We start from the raw sequence: 25,238 nt of genomic DNA on the forward strand, positions 1-25,238 counted from the left end.
CAAGATCGCTGGGAGATCTCGGCGAGCGAATCATATAGGGGTTTGGGTGACGATCACAACAAGCTCGCTGCAACAGACCCAAGAGCACATCGATGCAGCCGTGGAGCAGCCCAGCCGTTCTCTGACTCGATCTCGTCGTCCTCGCTGCCACCCCCCCCCAATGAGCACGGCCCTCGTCAGCGGAAACGCCATCTGTCTTCTCTATGGGCTCGTCCACCAGGACTCGGTCGCAAAGCTTGTCGACCGGCTCGTCGGGCTCTGCGGCGACCTGGAGTTCGACTCGAGCCGGCTATATGTCGAGCACAGCATCGCATTCATACCAGCGAGTACGGACGATGCCACCGCCGTTTGAGATCGATGCCGTTATGATATCGTGGCTTCGGCCGTTGAATATCTATCACACTGATGCTGCGACCTCATCGGGGGTTGTCGCCCACGAGGCCGATCTGGGACAGCGGTGCTGCTTGCTCGCATGGCTCTCGTCTCCTCAGGCAGCCAATTCCCGACCATCCATCCTGACATGCGATCGCCTCATTCCGCTTTGCATCCAGACGAAACCCCGTTCGGATCCTCACGAAACGACGATGTTGTCTTGCGGCTCAAGGCCCCCATCTTGAACGAGTCAGGGAAGCTGGTGCCCCTAGCCGAACGCAGATGGTGTGGCCCAACACGATTCAGAACCTGCAAGCGACCTTGCGGATGGATGAGGGAAGGTGAATGTCCTCGCTGCCTTTGCTGATGACGTTTCCAATTGCGTATCGACCTCGACAGGAAACTCTGCCAGGAGCTACCGCCGGAGCCTCCAAAGCGACGACAAGAGGGCCGCACCAAAATCGCTCCACACCACCGAGTTGTATATGAAACAGAGATCACCGGCGATCCATTTCGGTTTCTGCAGTCGCTTGGCTACGAGTAAGAATGCTGTGTCGCAGAATGGTCAATTGCTGCCTTACGGACGGGTCAAAGTGCGGTTTCTGGAGTGGGGATCGTGCTGTAGATCGCACGGCTTCAGCATATCGGGCGGGGCCTGGGACACCTCATATGTGCTGCACGCTGTATGACTCATAAGATTCGCCCGGATGCCGATCGATACCGAAATGGCAACAAGATTCTGTCATGAGTACGTCCGTCGAGGATATAGCTTCGTGTATGAACACAAGCTGATCACGATCACCAAGGTCTATGAGGTTGGTCTGTCGGCTCCTGGGTTGAGATTGAGCAGCTGCTTTCCAAAGGGCCATCAACCGTGCCGACTCAGCCGTCCTTGCTCGCTATGACGGATTGATGCTGGGCTCATCCTTATCGCTTCACAGCCGGCAGAAAAGTATAAAGTATCGACTGCGGCCCTGATCGATCCGGACTCGGTATTCTGGATGGTTGAGCTGACCTCGCCCAGGGTGAACCAAGAGTCTGTTCCGCTGGCAATGGATGAAGTGACCAAGCTTTCATCGCATCTCCAAGGGTAACTGTGCCTATTGGGATCTCAGAGCGTCCGTCGTCCAGTAGCAGCAGATCCAAGGTACTCGAGCACCTTCGTGCTCGTCAAAGATCAGCCACTGACGGGACTCTGCGTTACGGATCTAGTCTTGTGGAATGGATACCCGTCGACCACACAACCCTGTTGAACAAAATCAAGTACGTGGAGGTCTAGCACGAGCCAAGACGTTGTATCAGGCCTGTTTCTACAAGCAGCCGGCATGCTGCGCCCTTGAATCTTCTCGCAGGAGTACCAATGGCGCAGAAGAGTGTGTGAAGCCGAGTCCCGACTGGGGTTCGGGTTGAGATCAGCAGGCGAATGCAAGTCCGAGGACGACCTGTGCTGCAACAGGCCTTGGGTTCCAGATTTGTTGATTTCAACAACCGCTCCCAGCACCTCGAGTTGGCTCCCTTGCTATGAGCCATCGGGCCGATGCTGATGTCCACTCTTATCTGAGCCCCGAATACACACATATTCGCCTCCAACGACTCTTCCATCCAATACCCGAGCATCACCGTGGGGAGATAAGATGTTTTTCTCCACCGATGAGCACCGCTCAGGTACAGCGAGTCGAGTGGCCAAATGGCTTGTTGTGTCAACATCGTGCCATGACCATGACCTCCATGCAAAGGCCACACCGCAACCAACCAGCCCCAAGATTACCAACCAGGACGGGAAACAATCAGCAAGCTTCAGGCACCCGGTGCCAGAGAAAGCGGACACTGTCCCGTTTGTTCTGGATTGACTGTATATTGCAAATGACCTTGCTGGAAACAGACTTTGTGGTTTGGTGAAAGGAGACCAGCGCCAGCTTCTCTCTGAGTATAGGGTACGAAGCAAAGCTATGGAGCAGCTGCTGCTGCCCCAGGAACACCGCGCTCACTCATGCCTAACCTGCCCCGATCATGGGCATCGAGCCTGAAATTGAAGAGCTGTTTCTGGTGGCGCAAAGTCTGATATCGGAGAAAAATGTTGTCGTCAGCACCGTGGGACCCTGGGGCAGAGGCGGTTGCGGTAGTCGTGATTGAGCAAGACAGATGACTTGGCTTCGACAGGCCGGTCAAGTATGGGCTGCGACTGGCTTCATAGTCTTGAGCACGGCCGAGGATTCAAAGGAAGGGGGAACTTGACCAAGCTTCTCGTCAACATCGACACGCCCATACACCAAGCAGGTCGCCAGGCAGCGCTTCTGGCAGCAGGCCCGGATCGGACGCGAGAGTTCCCAGACATCCCTTGTGCTGTCGGGGCTGTCCATATTCCCAACATCGCTAGCACGGCCTGTGACTCCATTTCAGCTCGCGAGTCTCCCCTTGCAATACCGCAGCACTGACGAACCACGGATATTTGTGAGCCTTGTTCGACGGGAGCCTCTCTCTGGCCATTCCTCCGACCGACATCCAGCACTCGATAAGATTCCCGCGACTGCAAGTAGGGAAGGCGATACACTTTGGATACGCACAAGCACAGCTGATACGAGATGGACTCGCTCCAAAGACGGATCGACTATGCGCTCGAGCTGGCCCTCGTCCGGCGCTACGAGGTAAATGCGGCATGTTTGGGGTGGTTTGTCGTCTCAAGCGCTCCTGCAAGATAGGCCAGCGTCCACTGGAGTCGTCGACCGACACAGTCGGCACCTTGCCTCATCAGGAACCCTCTGCATGCTCGGGTGTTTGAGGCATCGTGTGTGTCTACCTCTAGCCCGTATCCAGCGGTGCGACCCACCAAAGCTCCATGCTGACTGGTCTTCCGCATCTGGGCCATTTTCGATGCCAGGACGCACATCTGGAACTGATTCAGATCATGGACCACGCCTTGGTTGAGCTTCGGGAAATCAAATTTGATGGTCCTTCAGGTAGGCCGTATCCGATTGCCGTGTGCCACGAGATTTCTTGTCGCATTTCTTGTCTCCAGCAACGCCGGTCAATTCGTAGAGGCGCACTCTTGCTGCGATCCTGCGGCGGTCGTCTGGTGGGATCTGCAGTCGGCTGATAACGCACTCGGACATTTTTTTGGCACAAAGGAAGCGCACTCGTCACCTCCAGTCAAATGGCGATGCTTAGTTGCTGCCGGAGGTGCATAGACGAACTGGAGAAGATATACGAGGACAAGAAACGCCACCGCAAGCGATCCGCCGGCATTGTCGCCAAAATCCTCCGTGGCCGTGAAGGTGAGCAGTCCGGGAATGACCGCTGAGGTTTGGTTTAGTTTGTCATCGGTGGGCCGACCACGCCCAACGAGTAGTCCGGGCAGCGTCACAGAGCTATCCTGTATCGATGGGCATTCACGAGATACCGGAATACGAGATACCGGAATACGAGATACCGGAATACGAGAAACGGGTTTGGCTCCGTTGGTCAGCAGCGGCGTTACTTTGGGTGTGGCATCGGCCTCGTGGATCGGCTCTGGAGTGCGGAAACCATTCCACTCTCGCGCCCCGCCATTTCTTTCGGCTCGTCGTGCTCACTATCCAAATGTCTCGTCAGATGAGGCAAAGGCCGCTCCAGATCTAGCCGTGGAAAGCCAAAGCAACGCATCGTCCGGCAAAGATATTGAGAGTGCTTTCAAGCTTGAGTCGTCGCCAGAGACAGGCGCCAATCTCGAATACGAGTTTCCTAATCTGTTCAATAGCGCAAAGCTCAACCTCGACCGCGACGAGCTGCTTGTTCGTGAGGGGCGGCCGCCTTCACCGACAAAGCGGGCGGAACACATGGCCGAGAGCGAGACCAAAGTCGAGCACACGCATGACCATGAAAAAAGTACTTTGCCAACGCCCACAGCAACGACAGCAACAGCGACTATAGCAACAACAGCAACGACAGAAACGATGGCAACCACAGCGACAGTAGAGGCGGCAGAATCATCCGCAGAAGCAAATGCGTCCACGGCGTCAATATCATCAGCTTCGGCAATCCCAGCCGGAGAGGTCCCAGGCCGCACCAAGAAAATCATGCGCCCAGAGCCCGACGACACCCGACAGAAACTGACAGTCAGTATCCCAAAAATTGAATCCACCGAGAGAGCGTGCGAGCCGATATCGCCAGGAGGTGTGCCTGGAGCGATCAAGTCGCCCGAGGCCAACCTCACGTCGTTCTTCAAAGACGAATACAAGTCGCGGCCCGAGACCAATCCTGCAGCTAGGACGGTGAGCGCAGCCCCAGACATTCCCGCCTCGCCGCTCATCAAGCTATTCCAAGACCTGACCGATAGAGTACTGCCCCGGATTTCAGAGGCTCAGATATGTCTTAAAAAGTTTGCCATCTACGATCCGACGATCTCGCCGGTATTTGAACAGTCATCGGGGGTAATGGGTCCGCTTAAAGCAGCGATGGCATCGTCGCCAAGCCCTTCCGCCGCCTTTCCCATCACCAGCTTTGAGCTGGATTGTCTCAGGCTCGCCGAAGTCACCAAGGTCATCCAACTGAGCAGCTCCTACACGGTGATTGTGGGGCTTGGGGCGGCGCTGATGGCGCACCAGCTCACCCTGATCGACTATGGACTGTTCTCCAAGGTGCAGCCGACCGACTTGCTCTCACACAAAGTGCCACAGAGCCCCTCGCCCTCGATCCAGGCAACCACGGACTTTTTCAACTATCTCACCCGCATCATCGAGATTTCGATTCTGGAATCGACCGCCCCCAACGATCGTGCCAAGATGATCTACTACTGGACCAAGATCGCCGACTACTGTCTGTCGATCCGCAACATCCAGACCCTCAAGGCTATCACATCGGCGCTGCAAGGTCCGCCTGTGGCCCGGCTCAAAAAGACCTGGGGCATCGTGCCCAAGAAGACCAAGGCCACTCTATCGTCGCTCTGGAGCCTGGTGACGGAGCAGAACAACTATGCGACCTACCGGGAGTGGCTCAAAAAGAACACAACCCGGCCTGCTGTGCCCTTTCTCGGCGTCTACATCCATGACCTCACCTATCTCACCGTCGTTGTCAAACGGGATGGCGGAGATCTGGCCTCGGACAAACGGGTCCGGGAGATTCTGGACCAACTCGAGTACTACCGCACCGGCCCGGACTATGGCAATTATGCGGAATCAAGTGCAAGCCAGGCCACCTCGGGGCCGTCCATCTCACCGTTCAAGAAGGGTCGCAGGGCTGACGAAGCCGCTGAGAAGGAGCTTGAGCAGGAAGCATTGTCGCAGTTTGCCTCCCACTGGATCTTGACTCGAAAATGGGTGAGCGAGAAGGAAATCGACGAGCTGTCGCTGCTGCGCGAGCCAAAGTCCAGCTCAGCTTCAGCGAACACCCCTTCGACGGCCCAGTCGCCTGCCGGCACTGGCTCGCTGGATCCAGCCACGGTCGCAGAGAGCGATGCCTACGGATACGACATATTCTCGCTCACCAAGATCAAGCCCCTCCTGGACTTGGGCGACGCTGGCGTCGCTCCCACGCTGCCTGTGACCAGCAGCAGCAACTCGCCCAAGAAGGCCGAAAAGAATGCCTCAGCCATGTTTCTGAAGATCCAGGCGCTCATGATGGCCCTGCTTTCCAAGAGCCGAGAGACCGGGTCGGGACGATACCGAGGCCAGAGACGGGCTCTGGATGATGCCGAGCAAGAGTACTCGAGCGAAGGCGAAGGTGAATGGAGCCCGGACCAGAGCGATGTTGATGATGTGATGCGGCGGAGCCACTCTGTCGACGCATCCCAGAGCAACTCGGCCGTCAGCAGCATCACCAGCGAGTCCGGGATCAAAAAGTCGGGCTCGGTTGCCTCACGGAGCAAGGCCGAGGTGCGGCTCAGCAAGCTCGAGAAGCTCGCCAAGATTCTGAACCCGGCTGATCCTAAGGACAGCCGAATGCAGCCCGAGGTTTCAAGCGTCGCACCTCCACTCGGCCTTTCAGGCAATACAGGTCCAACTGCAGGGCATGGGCCGTCCCCGGCCGGGTCACTGATTGCCGAGCTCGAAAACATCTTCTCCAAAGACGTCCACAGTGTCCTCAGCGGAGGCCGGCGCCGGCGGTCTGTCTCGCCGTCTGTAGCAGAACCGAGCGACATGTCGCTGACCAATGTAGCAGAGACACATGTCGCTGGATCTGCTCGCAACTCGACGCTCTCGGTGCAGCCGCTACCCGAAAGCCACCCGCATCGACGACGACATTCGAGTAACATCAAACCCGATGCCTCGCCGACGATGCCGAAGCAGCGTGCGCTCTCGCATATGGTTGCGTCGGCCAGCCCCCCAAGCGTCCCATCTCCGTCTTCGTCATCAGCGGCCCCTCACACAGGCAGCACTCTCTTTGGCCCACAGACAACGGTTGGTCCGGTCGCAGCCAGCAATCTGCCACCCACAGCGATCTACACCAAGCACAGCGGCTCGCACCACAGCAACGTTCTCGTCATCTCACCAGAGAAGGCCTATCAGCCGCCACACTCACCGCTGCCTGTAAAGGCGACAGACGAGCACCATGGCCACGGAGCAGTGCCCACGCATCGGACACTGCAGTCCATCAAGCCGCATGAGGCCATCACCATGGAAACGCCGATACCACCCCCGCTGCCGCCTAAATCGGGAGCCAGCGGACCAAAGAAACCCAACCCGCCGATGCAATCGCCTCGGCACCATGGCCATGTCGTTGGCAGCGGATCAGATGTTGGCGCGGCTTCAGTCAGCAAGCTTCCCACGGGGCCACCGTCAGGCCCTATGAGGGCCCACGAAGGACTCCCGAGCCAGTCGGCTTCGACACTGTCGTCCCTGCCGAACGAGTCAGAGGCCCTCATGCCTCACGTTAACTCTGCGGAGGACCCACGATCTGGGGTGGGGACCATAGGATCACTCTTTGGACGCACACACCGCCGAGGGGCATGATGACAGGACTTGCGGGGCTGATGGCCTGCGGTTGGCGATCGGCGCTGTCTTTGCGACTAAATCTATGGCTCTTGGAGCACGACATTCCGCTATCGCTGGCGACACAATTGCTTGTCAACGTCCCAACGAGCCGCAGGAGGGCGATGCACTTCATACGGGGCTGCTGCTACTTGAGACGGGGACTATATTGCGCATAGACCGAGTGAAAGGCCGAGCAAATCGTCGTGCGAGCGAGATTGCACAACGGATGGATCGCGTGTGCATAGACCCAGCCAGGATCCAGGACCATAGGCAGCCGCTCAGAGCTCCTCGTGGCGGTTCTTGGATCGTCTGTACATCTCCATAGCAGCAAAGTACTCTGCCTTATCGAGCGCGTATCGGATGAGCGACTTGGAGTCGACTTCGCCAGTGTACTCCTCGACGAGCTTGCCCTTGTTGTACCTGTGCCGTGGGTTGCAGTATCAGCATCAGCGACACAGGGCGGCATTCGGGGCTGACACCGCGGGCGGCGTATCGACGGTGGACTGCACCGATCCATATGCGTCAGGACAGACTCGACTACTATAGGCGAACAGGACATTTATCAGCTCCTTACAGGTAAATGGTGGGGTAAGCCTCAACATGGTTCTTTGAGCAGAAATCTGTGCCATTGATGTTGTGGTGTGGGGATTGGATTAGAATGTGGAGATTAGATGTAGAGTCCGAGCCAGCACTCGGTACAATGCGAGCGCCATCAGGATCCAAGTGCGAATCCAAGAGCGAATCCAAGTGCAAAGATGCCGATAAGTCGGGTGCAAGTCCTCGATGGACATTCGGGATATTGCGACACAATTCTGAAACAGCACATGTGCCCGCTGAGGGAGGAGGCGACGGATTACCTGACTCGTCAGTGCAATCAACCTTGGCGACACTAAAGTCGTCGGGCTTGACGTCGGCGACTTTGCGCTGGAGCTTGAGCCAGCGGGGAGTGAGCCTAGGACACGATAGGAAAGACGAGAGCTCAATATCTTCCGTTCTGGGATGAACATCTCGCTCGCGGCGGATGCACAGCCGTGTGGATTCGCGCGGCCGTACCTCTTGCAGTACTTGCACCAGCGTGCGCCATAAAAGACAAGCCAGACGCCCTTCTCAACGGCAGGGGCAAAGGTCTCGGGGGTCAGGAAGGTGATCTGGTCGTCGGCCTCCTTGGCAAGCTGGTCCATCTCCTCGCGGGAGACCATCTTGACGTTCTTCTCGGCGGCCAGGACCAGGGCCAGCAGGGAGAGGAGCACAGCGATAGGGAGGAGCAGACGCATGGTGACAGGGATGCGGGAACTCGCACGATCGGGGACGAGGGGTGAGGGGAAGGCAGGACGAGGCGATGCAGAGCAAAGACGTGGAGGCAACCGCAAGCGACTGCCAAAACGGGAGGGGGCGGCCGGCGCCAATCGGCGCCAGACGGGCACGGGAGCCTGCAAGCCCCACATGCATCGACGGGAATATCGACAGGGATATCGACAACGGAATTGAGGGCGATACCAACGACGGAATCGACGACGGAAGCGAGTGCGATATCGGAGACGGAAGCGACGGCCGCACCGATGGTCGTGTCAGTCGGCGACGCATATCGGCCACGACTGCGATGTCAGGGCCAGGGTCCCCACAGCAAATGTCCAAACAACCATTTGGGCGCGCAAAAGCTCCAAACAACAAGCTCGGGCACAGCGTCGCCATCGGCACTGTTGGCATCGGCACTGTTGGCATCGGCACTGTTGGCATCGACACTGTTGGCATCGGCACTGTTGGCATCAGCACCGGCAAGCCGGGTCCCTACTTGTTTGGCATGCTTCCACAAGCCAGGGTCTACAGCCTGGCCGCACCGGCCAGCGTATATAACAGTTGCATGTGCCCTGGAGAGGCATCTATCGACTCCAATCCCGACGAGCCGAGATGAATGCGCTACTGTTCTGCGTGCTCGCTCTAGGAGGTGAGGCATGTGCCGTGATGTGTCTGGGCGACAGCGAATTGCACAGGAATCGGTACTTTTGCGTATCACTGACTCGTACTCTTGACCCTGGGCTCTCATGCATCCGGGAATCCTGGGATATCGCCCAGCCTTGGTCGTGGTGCTTGAGGGAGCCCCGATACCGTTGGATGCAAGCTCGCTCGACTCGATTGAGCTGGAGTTTTGGCATGGCTCTTCTTCAGCTGCGAGTATATGGAATCCAGTCCAGCACTCAAGCCTGGGTGACAGCCACACTGGGAAAACGACAACACCCCAGAACGTGGCACCAAAAACCGAGTATGTTCTGTTCAAGCTGAGCCAAGTTTCAATCCAGAGGCTCCGCCAATACCTCATCCACGCCGCGGAATCCATCTTCCTGGTCCGCAGCAGAGCCCAGTTCGAGGCAGAGTCGCAGTGGCCCCGACAACTCCAGTTCCAGAACGACGCGCAGAGCGAGGACTACATCAAAACCGTTGCTGAGCCGCTGTTGCACGGTGCCGAGCCTCAGGACAGTCCTCAAGTCATCGTCTCCAGCATGATTACGTATCCCGAGAATCCTTCGGAGGGCGACGAAAGAGACTGTGCAGACACCACGGAAGATGGCGAGCGAAGCGGACCCAACGGCCAGTCACAACAGCAGAGCGTGCCCGAAGACAGCACTTTGTATGTCGACGATATCGCTGAGGCTCTTCTTCTCGAGGAGCTGGAGTACGAACAGGATTGTGACGGTCAGGATGCGGCGCGTTGAAATGACGGTGGGACGTCTTGTTCGGACAAAACACGCTGTCGTATGCTCGGCCAACGACGACCAAGTGGGTCAAATCGTCTCCCTGAGTGTCTATCTCATGGGTATCCGGCAGAAATATCGAGTTGACTACTTCAGGCCACGTGGGGGTTGTGGTATCGAGATGGATGCACTACCTCGGTCGAGGTACTGTGCGTGATGTTCGTAAGGGTGTCAAGATCATCCGAGAGAATCAATCGGATGAGTTCAACCTTGGGGAGGCCAACACATTTGGGATTGGGATCAAGGTCCGTCCGACTCACCCGCAACTCATAAATTCTTCGAATTTTGCCAACAAGGATCAGATCGTGACTGGCTTTGCAGACATCTAATGGCCGTGTGTTTGGCGAACGGACTTGGAATCTCGAATGACCAGAACAAAGCTGCGCGCATATTCGAACACCTCGCCAACGAAGGCCATAGCGATAGCCAGTTGTGGATCGGAAGGTGCTATCGCTATGGTCGAGGAGTGTCGCAAGGTTTTGGGAAGGCTTTCGAGTGGTTCAGTAAATCTGCGAAACAAGGCAATTCTTATGGGCAATGGAGGGTTGGTCGCTGCTACTACCACGGGGTTGGAGCCACCGAGGATGAAACCAAGGCAATCGAGTGGTATCGCAAATCGGCCGCGCAGGGTAATCGCTACGCACAAGATTTTCTTGGCGACTGCTTCCAATATGGTCGGGGGGTCCCAAAGAATATTGACACCTCCATCTTCTGGTATCGCAAATCCGCCGACCAAGGTCTCGATTGGGCCATCAATAGCCTCCAGTGGCTTGGCCAGTGGCCCTGATCCCGAGCCCGCCCCGATTGTCATATTCCAAGGATTCTGTCACAGCGCTGAATATGCAAGCAACTTACCAAACCGCACCATCACCCTCCCAGACACCAAAATACCAATCAATGGACTTGCAGAGTGGCTACGATCGGTCGATATCGGCTGATTGATGATGTTTTTCAAACTCAACACATACAAGTATACACACAATGCTACCCATAACAACTGATGGTGTTCATCAACCAAAAGAAACATCGAATAACTTGGAATCCACAAACTCGGCATTGTTCGTCGTGTAGGGTGGAGAGCCCGTGAGAGCCGCAACAGGGTGCACGAGCTTGCTTGCTTACTTTAGTTCATCCATTGCCGGGTATCGCGTGGTACTGATGACCATTTGCCTTGGATCAATACACCTCTCGTAAACGGATACAAATCGCAGCAACGGCGGTGCAATACATTGAGAACATAGAGGGGGGTCACTGGATATTGCAGCCCCCGCCTAGTTTGGCGAGGTTGTTTTGGGCGGTTATGTTACCCTGGTCAGCCGCTTTACGGTACCAGTGTCGGGCAGTCTCGATGCTCTTGGTGACACCTCTGCCATTGTGATAGAAGTTACCAAGGTTGTTCTGAGCAACTGCATTTCCTTGATTGGCAGCCTTGGTGAACCACTCGAGAGTCTTGGCATAGTCCTGGGCGACACCTTCACCTTTGTAATAGCAGTTACCGAGATTGTTCTGAGCAACTGCATTTCCCTGATTGGCAGCCCTGGTGAACCATTCAGCGGCCTTTGTATAATCCTGGATTACTCCTTCGCCATCACGGTAGCAGTTACCAAGACCGGTTTGGGCTATTGCATTCCCCTGATTGGCGGCTTTGGTGAGCCACTCGACAGCTTTGGCATGGTCTTGGACGACACCATGCCCGTGGTAGTAGCAGTTACCAAGACCGGTTTGGCCCCATACATTGCCCTGATCAGCAGATTTGGTGAACCACTCGACAGCCTTGGCATAGTCTTGAGTGATACCTTTGCCGTTGTAGTAGGAAAACCCCAGTTGGTTCTGTGCAGCCGCCATTCCCATCTCGGCAGCCCTGCGATACCACTCGACAGCCTGGCCATCGTCCTGGGTGACACCTTGACTGTTCGCATAGCGGAGCCCAACATTCAGAATCGACCACAAGTGACCTTGAGCTGCACCTCGGCGATACAGTTCAACAGCCTTGGCGTCATCTTGAGGAACGCCAAGACCCCCCAGGTAGCAATCAGCAAGTGCATACTGACTGATGGCATGACCTTGGTCCGCAAGTACTTGCAGCAACCGCACGGCGAGTTGCGGGTCTTTGTCGGCTCCAAAGCCGCCGATCAAGCAACGTGCAGCCAGGTGCTTGCAGAACCAGTCGTGCTCCGTTCCGAGTTGGCACAAGCCGAAGAATCGAGCGGCAGTCGAGGAGGAACATTGCGTTTCCAGTCCGTGGATTGAGCTCTCGCCATACGGAAACTCGGCAGTCTTGCTCTCGCGCAGGAGTTGGTTGGCCCTGGGTTCGTCTTGGCGAGTTCCACGGCCAAGATAGCAGCACCAGCCCATCATGAATGTGGCAATGGGTTTCATGGTGGCGTCCTTCGCCTTGTTATGAACAACTTGCCAGTAGGCGAAGGCCTCAGTGTCGCTCTTGGTGATGCCGATGCCAGTGAAATGCAGCCATGCAAGCTCGGAGGCGGCCTCGACACTCCCCTTGTCGGCGGCTGCCTGATACAGCTCGGCGGCAGTTGTCCAGGCAGGGTCATTGGCCGGCTTGCCGTCCGACATCGTGTGGGCGGCAGTGATATGGGCGTCGGCGTCACCCCGCTGGATACCCATGATCACTGCCCGCGGGAGGCCATAGCCGGTGGTGAGTCTCTGGGCCAGAGTCGGGGACTCGAGTCGACGTGGCGACGCAGAGCTGGCGGTGTCGGCGGGAATCGGGAATGAAGTAACATCTTCGAAGGGAGCGAGAATCGACGCGATGTCCCCAAAGGTGGGACGCATGGATGGGTCTTGGTGCCAGCACTGTTCGACGAGCAACCAGATGTCGTCGGGGATGCCATCGAATCGGGAGGGTCTCTGGCCATTGCAGACCAACCCCCTGATAGCTTCGCCTTTCATCGCTTGACCATCGTTGGAAACCCAAACCGGATCGGCATTGTTCAGTACTTCGTACATGGTGATGGCGAAGGCATAAACATCGGTCATCATCGTGGTGCCAGTCGGATTCTTATCGTCGAGCATCTCGGGAGCCATGTATCCCTCGGTGCCACTGGTCGAGCCGCCATTTCGATTGGGGTTCATCGAGGCCGAGGTGTGCTTGGTTCTGGACAAGCCAAAGTCGGTGACGATGGCCTGGAAGGATTTGTCCAAGAGGACGTTGGCTGCCTTGAGGTCGCCGTGGATGATGCTTCTGGCGTGCAGATAGGCCAGGGCCGACGCAACCTGGTACAAGAGACTGAGTTTCTTCTCGAGGGAAATGTTGTTGTTGGCCACATAGTCACGAAGCGTGCCGTTTGGCATGAACGGAGAGACCATGAACGGAGTGATCTTTTCGCCGGCGTCGCCCTTGTCGCAGGCTCCGAGGAGTGGGAGGACGTGGGGGTGGCTGAGATTCTGCCAAACCTCGATCTCATGGTGGTAGCTGGCGAGCTCGGGGTCGTTTGGAGCGCCGAGAAGCTGCTTGATGGCGACTTGGGTGCCAAAGTAGCTGCCAGTGAACACCCCACCAAACCCACCACGGCCGATGGGGCTGGCTGAGCGGTCGGTGATGTCGCTGGGCGAGATGTACCATGGTGGTCTGTCCTGACGCCCGTGGATAAGGAGCTTGCTGGTCATCTTGAAGGAGATGGACGGATGGAAATGAAACCTGGGGGAAAGGCAATGATGTGGTTGGAGGATGACAGGAGAGGAGTCTCGGGAGTCATTTCCTCCATGACTCGCCCCTCTTCCGCCAGGGATGCCGATGTGGCGGTGTTCGGTTGTTTGTGCTGCGCACGAGGACATGGCACATGACGCCGTGTCGCTCACGTGGATCGGATCGCTGACGGCATCTGGTGTGACCGCCGGCTTTGCTTGGGCTGCACTCGTTGCTCTATTCCCACAATAGACATCATCCGGCATGCAGGCCACCAGCAACCAACTCTATTCCTGCCCGGCCCACGGCACCGACCACGATTTGTTCCTCTCATACCGTGCCCAGACTGATGCCGACACTGTCCAGGCTCTGAAGGAGGTGCTCACCTCGGTCGCCCTCCGTCGATATGGCAAACCCCTTTCCGTCTTCCACGATGTCGACTGCCTCAACAATCCCAGCGACCCTCCAGCCAGTTCTATCAGTGCCCTCCCCACCAGCAAAGTCGTCTTCCTGCTCCTCAGTCTGGAATCGTTTACACCCATAATTGAGAACACTCTCGCCGGCCAGGAGGACAGCGTTCTGCTTGAGATCAAGACCGCCCTCGATCTCAAGGATGCCAAACGCTCCCTCCCTGTCCTTCCCCTCGGAATCGCCACCAAGGAAACCAAGGACGGCGTGGATGTCTTCACTCCCTTCTTGCCGTACATGGTGTCCCTCCCCGGCGACCCTGCTTTTGCCCCCCTCAAGCAGACCCTCGACAGAATCAAACGCATCCAGTCCTTTGGCTTCCGCCCCGACCAGATGCACAAGCGAATCTACCGCCTCCTCAGCCTCGTCCATCCAGTTCAAGTGGATGATAGCACTCGCCAGGTCCTCGACTCGCTCTTCTGTGACTCCAAGTTCCGATTCGATCCCGTCCACCTCGACACCCTGCTCAAGCAACTCACTCTGACTGGCCGTGCCGTCATCTCTGGCATGGGTGGCATGGGCAAGTCCGTCCTGGCTGTCCAGATCCTGTTCTTCATGATGGGCATTCTGAATGCGAGCAACAAGGACGACCTCCATGTCATCAAAGCCGAGACCATTGGCATCAAGCCACAGTACCCCCAGGTCTTCTGGGTCAACTGCTCGACCGAGTCGACTGCCCTCGATGGACTCATCGACATGTTCCCTGGCATCAAGCCCGATGAGATCAAGGAACATGCCTCGAGGTTCCTCGCCAACACTCACGGCTATCTCCTGGTGCTCGACAATGTCGATGACATCGGCGTGGTCGACTCTGTGTTTGAGCACTCCAAGTCGGTCGGGTTCAGCGGCGATGTGGTGGTGACGACCCGGCTGGCCTCGCTGCCTCCTGGTGCGTTCACCAGTGCTCTTGAGACCAAGGCACCGAGCTTTCAGCACGATCTGCTCCGGCTCGTCAACTGGGACGACAAAACCACGTTCGACTACATCATGTCGTCGTCGCCAATGATTGTCCAGCGACTTGTGTCGGACGAGGCCAGGAAATCCCTCGACAGCATCGTGGCCAAGATCAGTGGATATCCACTCGTCATCCAGACATTCATGACGTTTGCCGAGAACTACGACACTCCCCTGTCGGAGCTCGAGGCCACGTTTGCAGGAGCATTGGAGCTGCAGGATGGCGAGGACGACACGCGGTCGTCGCTCAAGGTGATTGTGGATCTGTCGCTGGACTCGCTGATGAAGCGAGGGGACGAGGGCATCGAGGCAGCCAGGCTGTTCGGTGCCCTCAGTCTGGTGGCGCCGGCCAACATGCAGTTTGAGTTGATCAAGGAGATTGCACAGAAGATGGAGTTCAAGATCGAAGGTGAGTTGAGTGGATCGAAGTGCAGTTGATGGTGTTTATGCATGGAACTGACCAGTGGCTTGTCCACAGTGACGGCTCTGATCAAAATGGTGGTCCAGAGTGGTCTCCTCCGAAGTGGAGCCGAGGGACAGTACTCGACCCACTCGCTCACCCAGCAAGTGGCTCGAGAGTATGTCCAAGCACACAGTGAACTGAATGCCGAGGCGATTGAAGATGCAGCGGGTGAAGCTCTGATTGAGCTAACCGAATCTCTGCTGGTGGATGCATATCCGTACTTGGAGCATCTTGAGGAATTTTCGGCGGTGGTGGCAGCAGATGGGTATACCGCGGACATTCATCAAGTAGTCGAATATCGCATTGCTCAGATAGCGGACAAACGCGGGTCCTACACCCAGGCGATGGAGCTATATGAGCAGCATCTTGCCAAATGCATCGAATTCTACGGCTCACAAGAACACCCTGAAGTCGCAGCCACGATACACCAGTTGGGAAACGTCGCCGAAACCCAAGGTGACTATAAAACCGCCCTCAGATACTACCAAGATGCACTTGGAATCATGGTAAAGGTCTTTGGTACACAGGAACATCCCTCGGTAGCCGCCACGATCCATCAGATGGGAAACGTCGCCTCCGCCCAAGGCAACTACGAAGTCGCTCTCAAGCACTATCAAGAAGCACTCGACATCAAGATCAAGGTATATGGCACACGAGAACACCCCGATATCGCTGTCACGATACATCAGTTAGGCAATATCGCATCATCCCAAGGTGACTACGAAACTGCCTTCAAGTACTATCAAGAAGTGTTGGGGATCGAGACCGTGATCTATGGCACACGGGAACACCCCGATATCGCTGTCACGATACATCAGTTGGGCAATATCGCATCATCCCAAGGTGACTACGAAACTGCCTTCAAGTACTATCAAGAAGTGTTGGGGATCGAGACCGTGATCTATGGCACACGGGAACACCCTGATGTCGCCGCCACGATCCAATGCCTCGGGGATATTGCCTCTTCCCAAGGCAATTACGAGGCCGCCCTCGAGCACTACCGAGAAGCATTGGATATCATGGCCACTGCCTACGGAACACGAAAACACCCCTCAGTAGCCACGGCGATCCATTGTCTCGGGGATATCGCCTCCGCCCAAGGCGACTACGAGGCCGCCCTCGAACGTTACCAGGAGGCACTCGACATCAAGATCAAGATCTATGGCACGCGGGAACATCCCTCGGTAGCCACCACAATCGCCAACATGGGCAGTGTCGCCTCGTCTCAAGGCAAGTACGAGACCGCCCTCAAGTGCTACCAGGAGGCGCTCGACATACACACCAAGGTCTATGGAACACGAGAGCATCCTGATGTCGCTATAACGATCCGTCGCCTCGGGAATGTGGCTCGCATCCAAGGCAATTACGAACTGGCTGAATTCAGCTATCTCGAGGCATTGGGTGTCTTTGTCAAGGCCTTCAAAACTCGGCAACATGTGCATGTTGCGTGGACCCTCGATGCTCATGGCAAACTCAAGTTTCTCCAAGGACAGCTCTCCGAATCACAAAGCATGCTCCAAGAAGCCTTGGATATCTTCACAAATGTCTACAAAAATCGGAAGCACCCTGAGATTGCCACGACCCTCAGAAATCTGGGTGATGTGTCCAACGCTCAAGGGGAATACGCCAACGCACTCGGCTTGTGCCAGGAAGCTTTGGACATTTGGACCCAGACCATCAAGAATCCCGAGCACAAAGATATCAAAGAGGCTGAGATCGGCATTGCTGATATTGAAAAAAAGATTGGTCAGCAATGCCAACCACTCGGATCCTCGATTGCAGGGTCCTCTCGCAAGAAGCCCTCTGACCATGGCCACAACAATAAGAAAAGCCGGATCATGTAGCTGTTAGCATTCCTTCCAACCCTGCCCTCATACACTCCGATCCAGTTGTCCTTGGTCAGTGGGAGAGTTTTTCCACCCATGGTCCATCTGTCAGCCATGATACATCAAATCAATGTGTGGTACGGCTCGTGATCAATCGAATATGCCTGCATCGCTATTCCTGGATCTTGGGCAGCACATTTGTCCACAACAGCCGCGTTCTCAGTGTGTGATCAGGTGCGCAGTTCGGCTGTGTAAGCATCACATCAGCTCGAACTATGGTGATATCTTGTCAATCCCTGCAGAATGTGACTCCGGAGCTTCACTTGCATCTCCAGCCAACCTGGGCTCGTCGTTTGCATCGATCCATCCGTAACTGTTCCACACACACATTCACCATGTCTGTGATATTGGCAACACGAGAGTCCTGGTCTCGCTGTTGAACAGCACACCCACATCCAATCACATAACCGCATCACTGATGTTTGAGCCAACGAGACGCTAGAATCATCGTCGACACCAGTCGTTCACCGACCACCGGACAAGACTGGATGATATGTTCGACTTGCTTTCGATTCCAGGATTGATTCAGCTCCGACTTTGATTGGACGAGCACTCAATACGCACATGTGTGTGTGTGCTTGGCTTGCCAGTGCTCGACTTGCTTCTCCACAACTTCCCTCTCTGTCTCCTGTCTATCTCCATCGCCATCGCCCACTTCCTTCCTTCCTGTCTCCGTCAACATGGCCAGCATGAACGAGCCTGCTTCAACCACACGTCATCTGCCACCCACCAAAGCCAAGCTGAAGCCAGAACAACCTCGTCGATGCCCGATATCGCCCAGCATTCATTTGAATGTGTGTAGATGCGCCCAGGCTCTTCTGAGCTCCAAGCTGCCTCGCTTCCACAACGGTGCCAGAAGACGGACTGTGCGATCCAAACGGACTGTGCGATCCAGACGGACAGATTCAGATTGGCCCATACCAAGTGACCAGATTGCCATCTCGCTGCACTGCGATGATCAAGAGACAACCGACCGATCCTGGCTCGTTGCTCAGACCGGGGAAACGCTGCTGCCTCGTACTTCCTGGCACAGATCCTCCAAACCGATCTCGACAATCAGCAGTTTGAAAACGAATCCAAGCAGGCAGCCATCCGCCAGCGAATCTTCCGCCAACTGAAGAATGCCGCCAAAACAAGCCATCCAATCGCACAGTTCCAACTGGCTGGATGCTATCACGATGGCATCGGTATCAACCGGGGCCTCACCAAGGCCTGGTTCTCATCCATCGGTCATGGTGTCGAACAGAGCGATGTCGCTGCTCTCGATCACTGGCGGGATGTCAGCACCAAGTCTATCGATCCGATCACCAAACCCATCTCCACCCATATGGTCGGTTGGCTGCACTACCTCGGCCGGGGTACCGTTCAGGACAAGCAGAAAGGTGTCAAGATCATCTGAGACAACCAATCGGATGAATTCAAGCTTGGGGAGACCGAGTGTTTTTCGGCGGGGTGGTACAGCATCAATAGTGACTTGCCCGCATCTCGCAAGTTCTTCGAGCTGTGCCAGCTTGGATCAGATAGAGACTGGCTGTGCAGACATCTCGCGGCTGTGCTTGTTTCATGGATTCGGAACCGCCAAGAACAAAATGAAAGCAACATCCATACTTGAGCAGCTCGCCAACGAAGGCCACAGCGACAGCCAGTTTTGGATCGGAAGCTGCTACTACTGGGCCCGAGGAAAATCAGTAGACAGACGCATGGCATTCGAGTGGTACAGCAAGTCGGCCAGCCAAGGCAACTCCAACGGGCAGTGGATGGTTGGTTGGTGCTTCTACTGGGGACATGGAGTCACCGAGGACTACACCAAGGCAGTCGAGTGGTATCGTCATCGGTCGAGCAGGGCAATTGATACGGACAAGATTATCTCGGCCTTTGCTACCAGGTTGACGCTGGTGTCCCCGAGGACGCCAATACCGCCGTTTTCTGGTATCGCAAGTCCGCTGAGCAGGGATTCCGATATGCCAGCTTCAACCTCGAGCAACTCGGCAAGTGGCCCTGATTCCGAGCCCTTCCTGATTGCCATATTCCAAGGATTCTGTCACAGCACTGAATATGCAAGCAGCCAAGCAAACCGTGCCATCACCCATCCCAGACACCATGATACCAAAGAGTGCACTTGCAAAGTGGTTTCAGTGATGGGGAAGTGTGGTGGTGTTGTATTTGATATTCAGTACATCCAACACATCCAACACATCCAATACATCCAATACATCCAATACATCCAATACATCCAATACATCCAATACATCCAATACATCCAATACATCCAATACATCCAATACATCCAATACATCCAATACATCCAATACATCCAATACATCCAATACATCCAATACATCCAATACATCCAATATACAAATAGTGCATCCGTCTGGTCTGAGTGTCACGGCTTGCTGCTTCGTGAGCACTTCGAGAGTCAGTCCATACTCGAGCATGGGCCGAACGAAGGTCTTGAACACCCTCGTCACCGTCTTGGCCGAGTATCAACCCAAGCTCATTCCGTGCTTCACCAGCTTGTCGGCGGCACCTCTAGCCTTGTGGGTGAGGTTCTGGATCTGGCGGTCCATCCTGAAGCCGTTGATGTCGACGATGGCTCCGAGGTACCGGAACTCCTTGGCGACTGGCAGCTCCTTGCCGTGCAGGTGCACCTTGGCATCCTTCTCTGGGTGCTGTTCGGTGAACATCACCTCGCACTTCGGGGGCGAGAACTGGTATCGATTCTCGATGCTGTGGGCCTCGCAGATGTCGAGGAGGCGCTGGGTCTGGTTGGGGCGGCAGATGAGCACCCCCATCGTCGGCAAACCACAGTGAGTTGACCTGGACGGCTCGTCCTCGGGTGGTGGTTAGGGTTGTTCCACCGTCTGCCCGGAGTTTCCCAGGGAGGTCGTCGATGAACACGCTGAACATCAGCGGGCTCAGGACCGATCCTTGAATCAGTCCCTTTGACAGATTCGCTCTGGGTTGTCACGTTCTCGATTCCGAACGGGGACGGTGCTTGGTCGCCCACTTGGCACGCGCTTTCCGCTTGGCCCAATGTTCGGTGCCTCTCCCTCGTCTCCATCTGTCAACCTCCAGCCCATCCAGCTTTCCATCGATTCTTTCATCGATCCGTCCGCACATCCCATCCAGCAGCCAGCGTGCCATGTCTGCAGCCACAGGTGAGCCTCTGTTGATGATGCATCACCGATGGCAGGTGACGGCAATGTCTGCTGCTGACCCTTGTGCCAGACTTTGATGCCTTCCTGGACAAGCACGATCTCGCCAGGAACAAGACCCTCCTGGTCGACAACGAGATCGACAGCACCGACCTGGTGGGTTGCTTGGCTCGGTCGCCGATGGCATGATGCACTCGATGGTTGGCGATGTCCGTGCTGGCGATGGAATGTCGCCGACACTGCGGCCGTCGATGCCCCTGGCCATCTAGACATTGTTGCTGAACAACGGCTGCCTGTCCAGGTCCTCTCTCTGACCGAGCCAGAGATGAAGCAGATCGGGCTCAAGCTCGGCGCCATCAAGAAGATCCAGCGAGCCCAGCGCCAGAACACCGAGTCGCCTGTTGTCGTCCACAAGAGCGAGCCACCGCCATCCAAGACACCCGATGGCAGCGAGAGCGCTGTTCTCCCTGTGGTCCGATACAGACCGCCTCCGCTGACGAGGGGATGGAAGTGCCAGCTGGGCAACAGGGACCACGAGGTGTTCATCAGGTGCGGCGATGCCTGTGGTGCAGTGTGGGGTGTCTGCACTCCAGCCGGTTGATCATCAATCCATGTCCATGTCTGCACTGGCAACATCGACATCCAGAGTGCCCACTGACCATCGCCTCTTTGCCCAGCTATCGAGTCTTCAGCGACGAGATGCCCGCAATCAAGCTCTACGCCGCCCTCAAGTCGTCCAGCCAATACGACAAGAACCTGTGTCCGTACCTCGACCAGCTGTGTCTCGTCGATGCCATGAACTGGGAGACGGGCTTCATCAACGGCCTGGTCAACTCGCAGGTCATTGTGCTGGTTCTGTCGGAGCGGGGACTGAGCCGCACCCGCGAGGCACACCTCAAGCCAGACAACCAGTTCCTGGAGGTGAGCAAGCGAGCGGTTGGCCGAGCATCCATGTCGATGCACTTGCACTCAATAGTCCCCACACTCACACTCACACTTACACTCACACTCACACTCACACTCACACTCACACTCACACTCAGGTCCAGCATGCCCTGCGTCGGATGCGAGAGTCGGCCACCACCGGCCGCCCGGTGACCGTCCAGCCCGTCTACATGTGGTCGACCCGCATCATCAACAACCAGACCTATGCTTCCAAGTACTTCCCCAACCCCGACGACTTTCCCGACGAGCCGCCCTGCCACGATCTGAGTCCCCTCGTCGACGGCAAGCCCGTATCGATCCGCCAGACCATCCGAGATGTCCTGGCTCTCCAGCAGTTCAATGCAGCCGATGGGACGGCGGTGATGAGGTGGGTGGCTGCTGTCATCCCATCGATGGCAAGCCATTTCTGCTGCATTGCTGTCATGCTTGGTCGCAACATCCTGCACGCCATGCACACCATCCATGTCATGCACACCATCAATGCCATGTGCACCATGCTGCATCAGACTCCTCTCACAACACCACACGACACCATACACATCGCCTCACCTTGCTGCACATCCATCTGACCACATCCAACTGACCCCATTCCCTTTCGCACTCGTCCATCCCCCGCCACCACACAGGCTCTCTCCGTACATCCGAGTGCTTGTGGCCAAGACCGAGAGGGCCATCGCCGAGGGCATCCTCTACCACCAGAGCCGACCCATCGTCCTCGCTGCCGACGAAGACTCGCAGCTCCGCGTCCTGCTCGATCCCATCGACTTTGACCCAGACAGGAAGGCGCTCGAGGATCTGTATGTCGAGGGCACCCGCCAGTGGCTGTTTGACCACGTCACTGCCTGGGTCGACGACGACGACAACGCCGACCTGGTCCTGTGGGTCAATGCCGTCGCCGGTGTCGGCAAGTCCGTCGCTGCCGCCCAGATCGCCAACATCCTGCTTGGTCGGGACCAGCTGGCGACATCGCTGTTCCTCAAGTACAACGACACCCGCAAGAACAACCCCCGCATCCTGCTGACCACGATCGCATATGGACTGTGTCGCTGGTACGCACCGATCGGCCGTCGGCTCCTCGACGCTGGCCACACCAAGGACGACCTCGACAAGATGAGCATCCCGGACCTGTTCAAGGCCGTGATTGAGGATCCACTCGAGGCACTTGGCCAGTACCGGCCCAAGGGAGCCGTCGTGGTGATGGTCGATGGACTGGACGAGTGCCATCCGCGCGACGAGATCCTGTCGCTCCTGGCCTGGCGACTCACGCAGCTGAAGGACGAGTCCCGGATCAAGCTGCTGCTGACGTCCCGCCCCGAGGCCGACATCAAGGCTGCCTTCCGAGGAGTGCCGACCACGACGATCGAGCCGTCGAGCGAGGACAACATCCGCGACCTCCGGGTGTTCATCGACCATCGTCTCAGGGACCATCCCAGCCTCAGCGAGTCGGACCGCACCCAGGCGATCTCGGTGCTGCTGGACCAGTCCAAGACATTCGTGTGGATCAACCTGATCCTCAACACCGTCGAGCACGAGCTGGAGACTCCCGAGCCTGGATCGACGCCGTGCGAGGAGAGCGACGCAGCACACGAGCCACGGACACTGACCCTCGAGATGATCCGAGAAATCAACGACTCGTCGGTGGATCTCAAGGGACTGTACCACAAGACATTTGCCAAGATCCACTCGCAGTCGAGCCACCCGGCCGAGCTGGTCACGGTGGTGTCGGCGATCGCCACGGCCCAGTCGATCCTGACCCCGCAGATCATTGCCGATGTGTTTGGACTCGAGATCGGCGTCGTTCGCGAGTGTCTCAAGAGCCTCAGCCTGGTCCTCGATCCTGGCGCCAATGGACTGGGTCCCCGAGGCAGCCAGTCCACCAACACCGAAGTCAAGTTCAACCACAAGTCGGTGGCGGACTATCTCCTCGGCGACGCATCGGCTGGCCATCCGTGGCATGTGTCGGACTCGTTCCACACGGTGTTTGCCCAGGGATGTCTCGGAGTGATCCTCTCCCACGAGCCAGTGATCAACATCTGCGAGATCTTCGACTTTCACGACAAGATCCCAGACCTCGAGGACAGGGTCGCAGCCAAGATCACACCGTCGCTGCGATACAGCGTCGCCCACTGGATCACACACTTTGTGTGGTGTGTGGAAGGAGTGGCCGAGTCGAGTCCGGTGTGGCAGTCGGCCGAGATGGTCGATGTGGCAGCGGTGCTCACTCGGTTCGTCAAGACGCATGTGTTCTTCTGGCTCGAGTGTGGATCGCTCACACATGTGGTCAAGCCGATCATCGAGCAACTGGCTGTGCTGCGAGGAGTGACCAACATGGCACCCAGCACCATCGTCGACGACACCACGAAGGAACTGGTCAAGGACACGTATCGATTCATCCGCGAGTTTGCCGATCCGATCATCAAGAGTGCACCACAGGTGTACAACTCGGGGTATGCATTCACACCGAAGGAGACGGCGATCTACAAGGCCTATGCCACCCAACTCGAGGACAAGATCCCGTTCCTGGTCACGGCTGGTCCAGCACCCACCTGGGATCCGTGTGTGATGACGCTTGCCGATCACAAGAACCGGGTGAACGCCGTGGCGATCTCACCCGATGGCAAGTGGATTGCCTCTGGCTCTGGCAACCACAACAAAATCGACGACACTGTCATGGTGTGGGATTCCTCAACTGGACGACTGAAGCATACACTCAAGGGACATGCAGGCGATGTGCTTTGCTTGGCCGTGTCTCCTGACGGCAGGTGGATTGCCTCTGGTTCATGGGACAACACTATCAAGCTGTGGGATGTCACCACTGGTCAAGAGCATCAGACCCTCGAGGGCCATACAGGCGGGGTGGTGTCTCTCGCTATCTCGACTGACGGCCTGTCAATCGTCTCGGGCTCTGCGGATAAGACCATCGGGGTGTGGGGCATCCCAACCAGCCAAGTTAGGCTCTCGATTGGAGGACACGATAGTACCGTGAATTCTGTGGCCATCTCACCCAATGGCAGCTGGATCATCTCAGGTTCCTTCGATATGTCCATCAAGATATGGGATGCTGTCACTGGCGAAATGAAGCAGAGTCTCGAGGGACACACGGACTGGGTAAATTCAGTCGCAATCTCGCCCGATGACAAGTGGATTGTCTCTGGCTCCAGTGATAAGACCATCAAGATTTGGGATGCCGTCACTAGCGAAGTGAAACACACCCTCCGAGGACATTCAAAGTCTGTGTCTTCCGTTGCGATCTCGCCCGATGGCAAGTCGATTGTCTCTGGCTCGTACGACAGCACTGTCAGAGAATGGGATATGTTCACCGGTGAACTACGGCATGTTTTCAAGGGTCACACCGAAGCTGTGGCTTCCGTGGCCATCTCTCCGGACGGCAAATTGATCCTGTCTGGCTCTGGCGATACAACCGTTCGAATCTGGGACAACAATGTCGAGGAGCTCATTCTCCCGAATGATGGACACAGCGGCTGGGTATGCTCAGTTTCCATATCATCTGATGGAAAGTTGATTGCCTCTGGTTCCTATGACAATTCCGTCAAGATATGGGATGTCAGCACCAGCAAGTTGTATTTTACCCTCAAGGGACACCGAGATTGGGTGAGCTCTGTGACTTTCTCACCGAGCGACGATACGA

At 56.5% G+C, this 25,238-nt stretch overlaps 7 protein-coding genes across 7 annotated transcripts; 6 read left to right on the forward strand and 1 right to left on the reverse strand.

Annotated features, from left to right (window-relative positions):
* Positions 1-72: 72 nt before the first annotated feature.
* On the forward strand, positions 73-1,962 carry BJ171DRAFT_520023 (uncharacterized protein). Its single transcript, XM_053112396.1, has 5 exons — positions 73-326; positions 552-657; positions 772-912; positions 1,109-1,187; positions 1,314-1,962. The coding sequence occupies exons 1-5, from the start codon at positions 161-163 to the stop codon at positions 1,464-1,466; spliced, it is 645 nt and encodes a 214-aa protein (XP_052963021.1). The 5' UTR covers positions 73-160; the 3' UTR covers positions 1,467-1,962.
* A 2,840-nt stretch (positions 1,963-4,802) lies between these two features.
* On the forward strand, positions 4,803-5,753 carry BJ171DRAFT_428113 (ras guanine nucleotide exchange factor domain-containing protein; the record flags this gene model as incomplete). Its single annotated transcript, XM_053107843.1, has 1 exon — positions 4,803-5,753. A coding segment is annotated over one exon (951 nt), but the record flags the coding sequence as incomplete, so codon positions are not given.
* Positions 5,754-5,780: 27 nt separating this feature from the next.
* Positions 5,781-7,398, forward strand: BJ171DRAFT_520028 (uncharacterized protein). The gene has a single exon (XM_053112397.1). It carries the CDS (start codon positions 5,937-5,939, stop codon positions 7,293-7,295), a length of 1,359 nt encoding a protein of 452 aa, XP_052963023.1. The 5' UTR covers positions 5,781-5,936; the 3' UTR covers positions 7,296-7,398.
* Positions 7,399-7,462: 64 nt separating this feature from the next.
* BJ171DRAFT_520029 (thioredoxin-like protein) lies at positions 7,463-8,698 on the reverse strand. The gene is made up of 4 exons (XM_053112398.1): positions 8,370-8,698; positions 8,174-8,268; positions 7,891-7,936; positions 7,463-7,736 (listed from the first exon to the last, which is right to left on the reverse strand). Exons 1-4 carry the CDS (start codon positions 8,588-8,590, stop codon positions 7,595-7,597), a joined length of 504 nt encoding a protein of 167 aa, XP_052963024.1. The 5' UTR covers positions 8,591-8,698; the 3' UTR covers positions 7,463-7,594.
* A 295-nt stretch (positions 8,699-8,993) lies between these two features.
* On the forward strand, positions 8,994-10,186 carry BJ171DRAFT_223220 (uncharacterized protein). The gene is made up of 2 exons (XM_053106511.1): positions 8,994-9,261; positions 9,390-10,186. Exons 1-2 carry the CDS (start codon positions 9,225-9,227, stop codon positions 10,025-10,027), a joined length of 675 nt encoding a protein of 224 aa, XP_052963025.1. The 5' UTR covers positions 8,994-9,224; the 3' UTR covers positions 10,028-10,186.
* Positions 10,187-10,385: 199 nt separating this feature from the next.
* On the forward strand, positions 10,386-10,853 carry BJ171DRAFT_428137 (Sel1 domain protein; the record flags this gene model as incomplete). Its single annotated transcript, XM_053107844.1, has 1 exon — positions 10,386-10,853. A coding segment is annotated over one exon (468 nt), but the record flags the coding sequence as incomplete, so codon positions are not given.
* Positions 10,854-20,522: 9,669 nt separating this feature from the next.
* Positions 20,523-21,752, forward strand: BJ171DRAFT_570767 (uncharacterized protein; the record flags this gene model as incomplete). The annotated part of the gene is made up of 5 exons (XM_053113656.1): positions 20,523-20,647; positions 20,718-20,800; positions 20,946-21,193; positions 21,322-21,565; positions 21,688-21,752. Coding segments are annotated over exons 1-5 (654 nt in total), but the record flags the coding sequence as incomplete, so codon positions are not given.
* Positions 21,753-25,238: the final 3,486 nt, after the last annotated feature.

The sequence above is a fragment of the Polychytrium aggregatum genome, assembly GCF_025602895.1.
Source record: "Polychytrium aggregatum strain JEL109 chromosome Unknown BJ171scaffold_44, whole genome shotgun sequence".
NCBI classification, from domain to species: domain Eukaryota; kingdom Fungi; phylum Chytridiomycota; class Chytridiomycetes; order Polychytriales; genus Polychytrium; species Polychytrium aggregatum.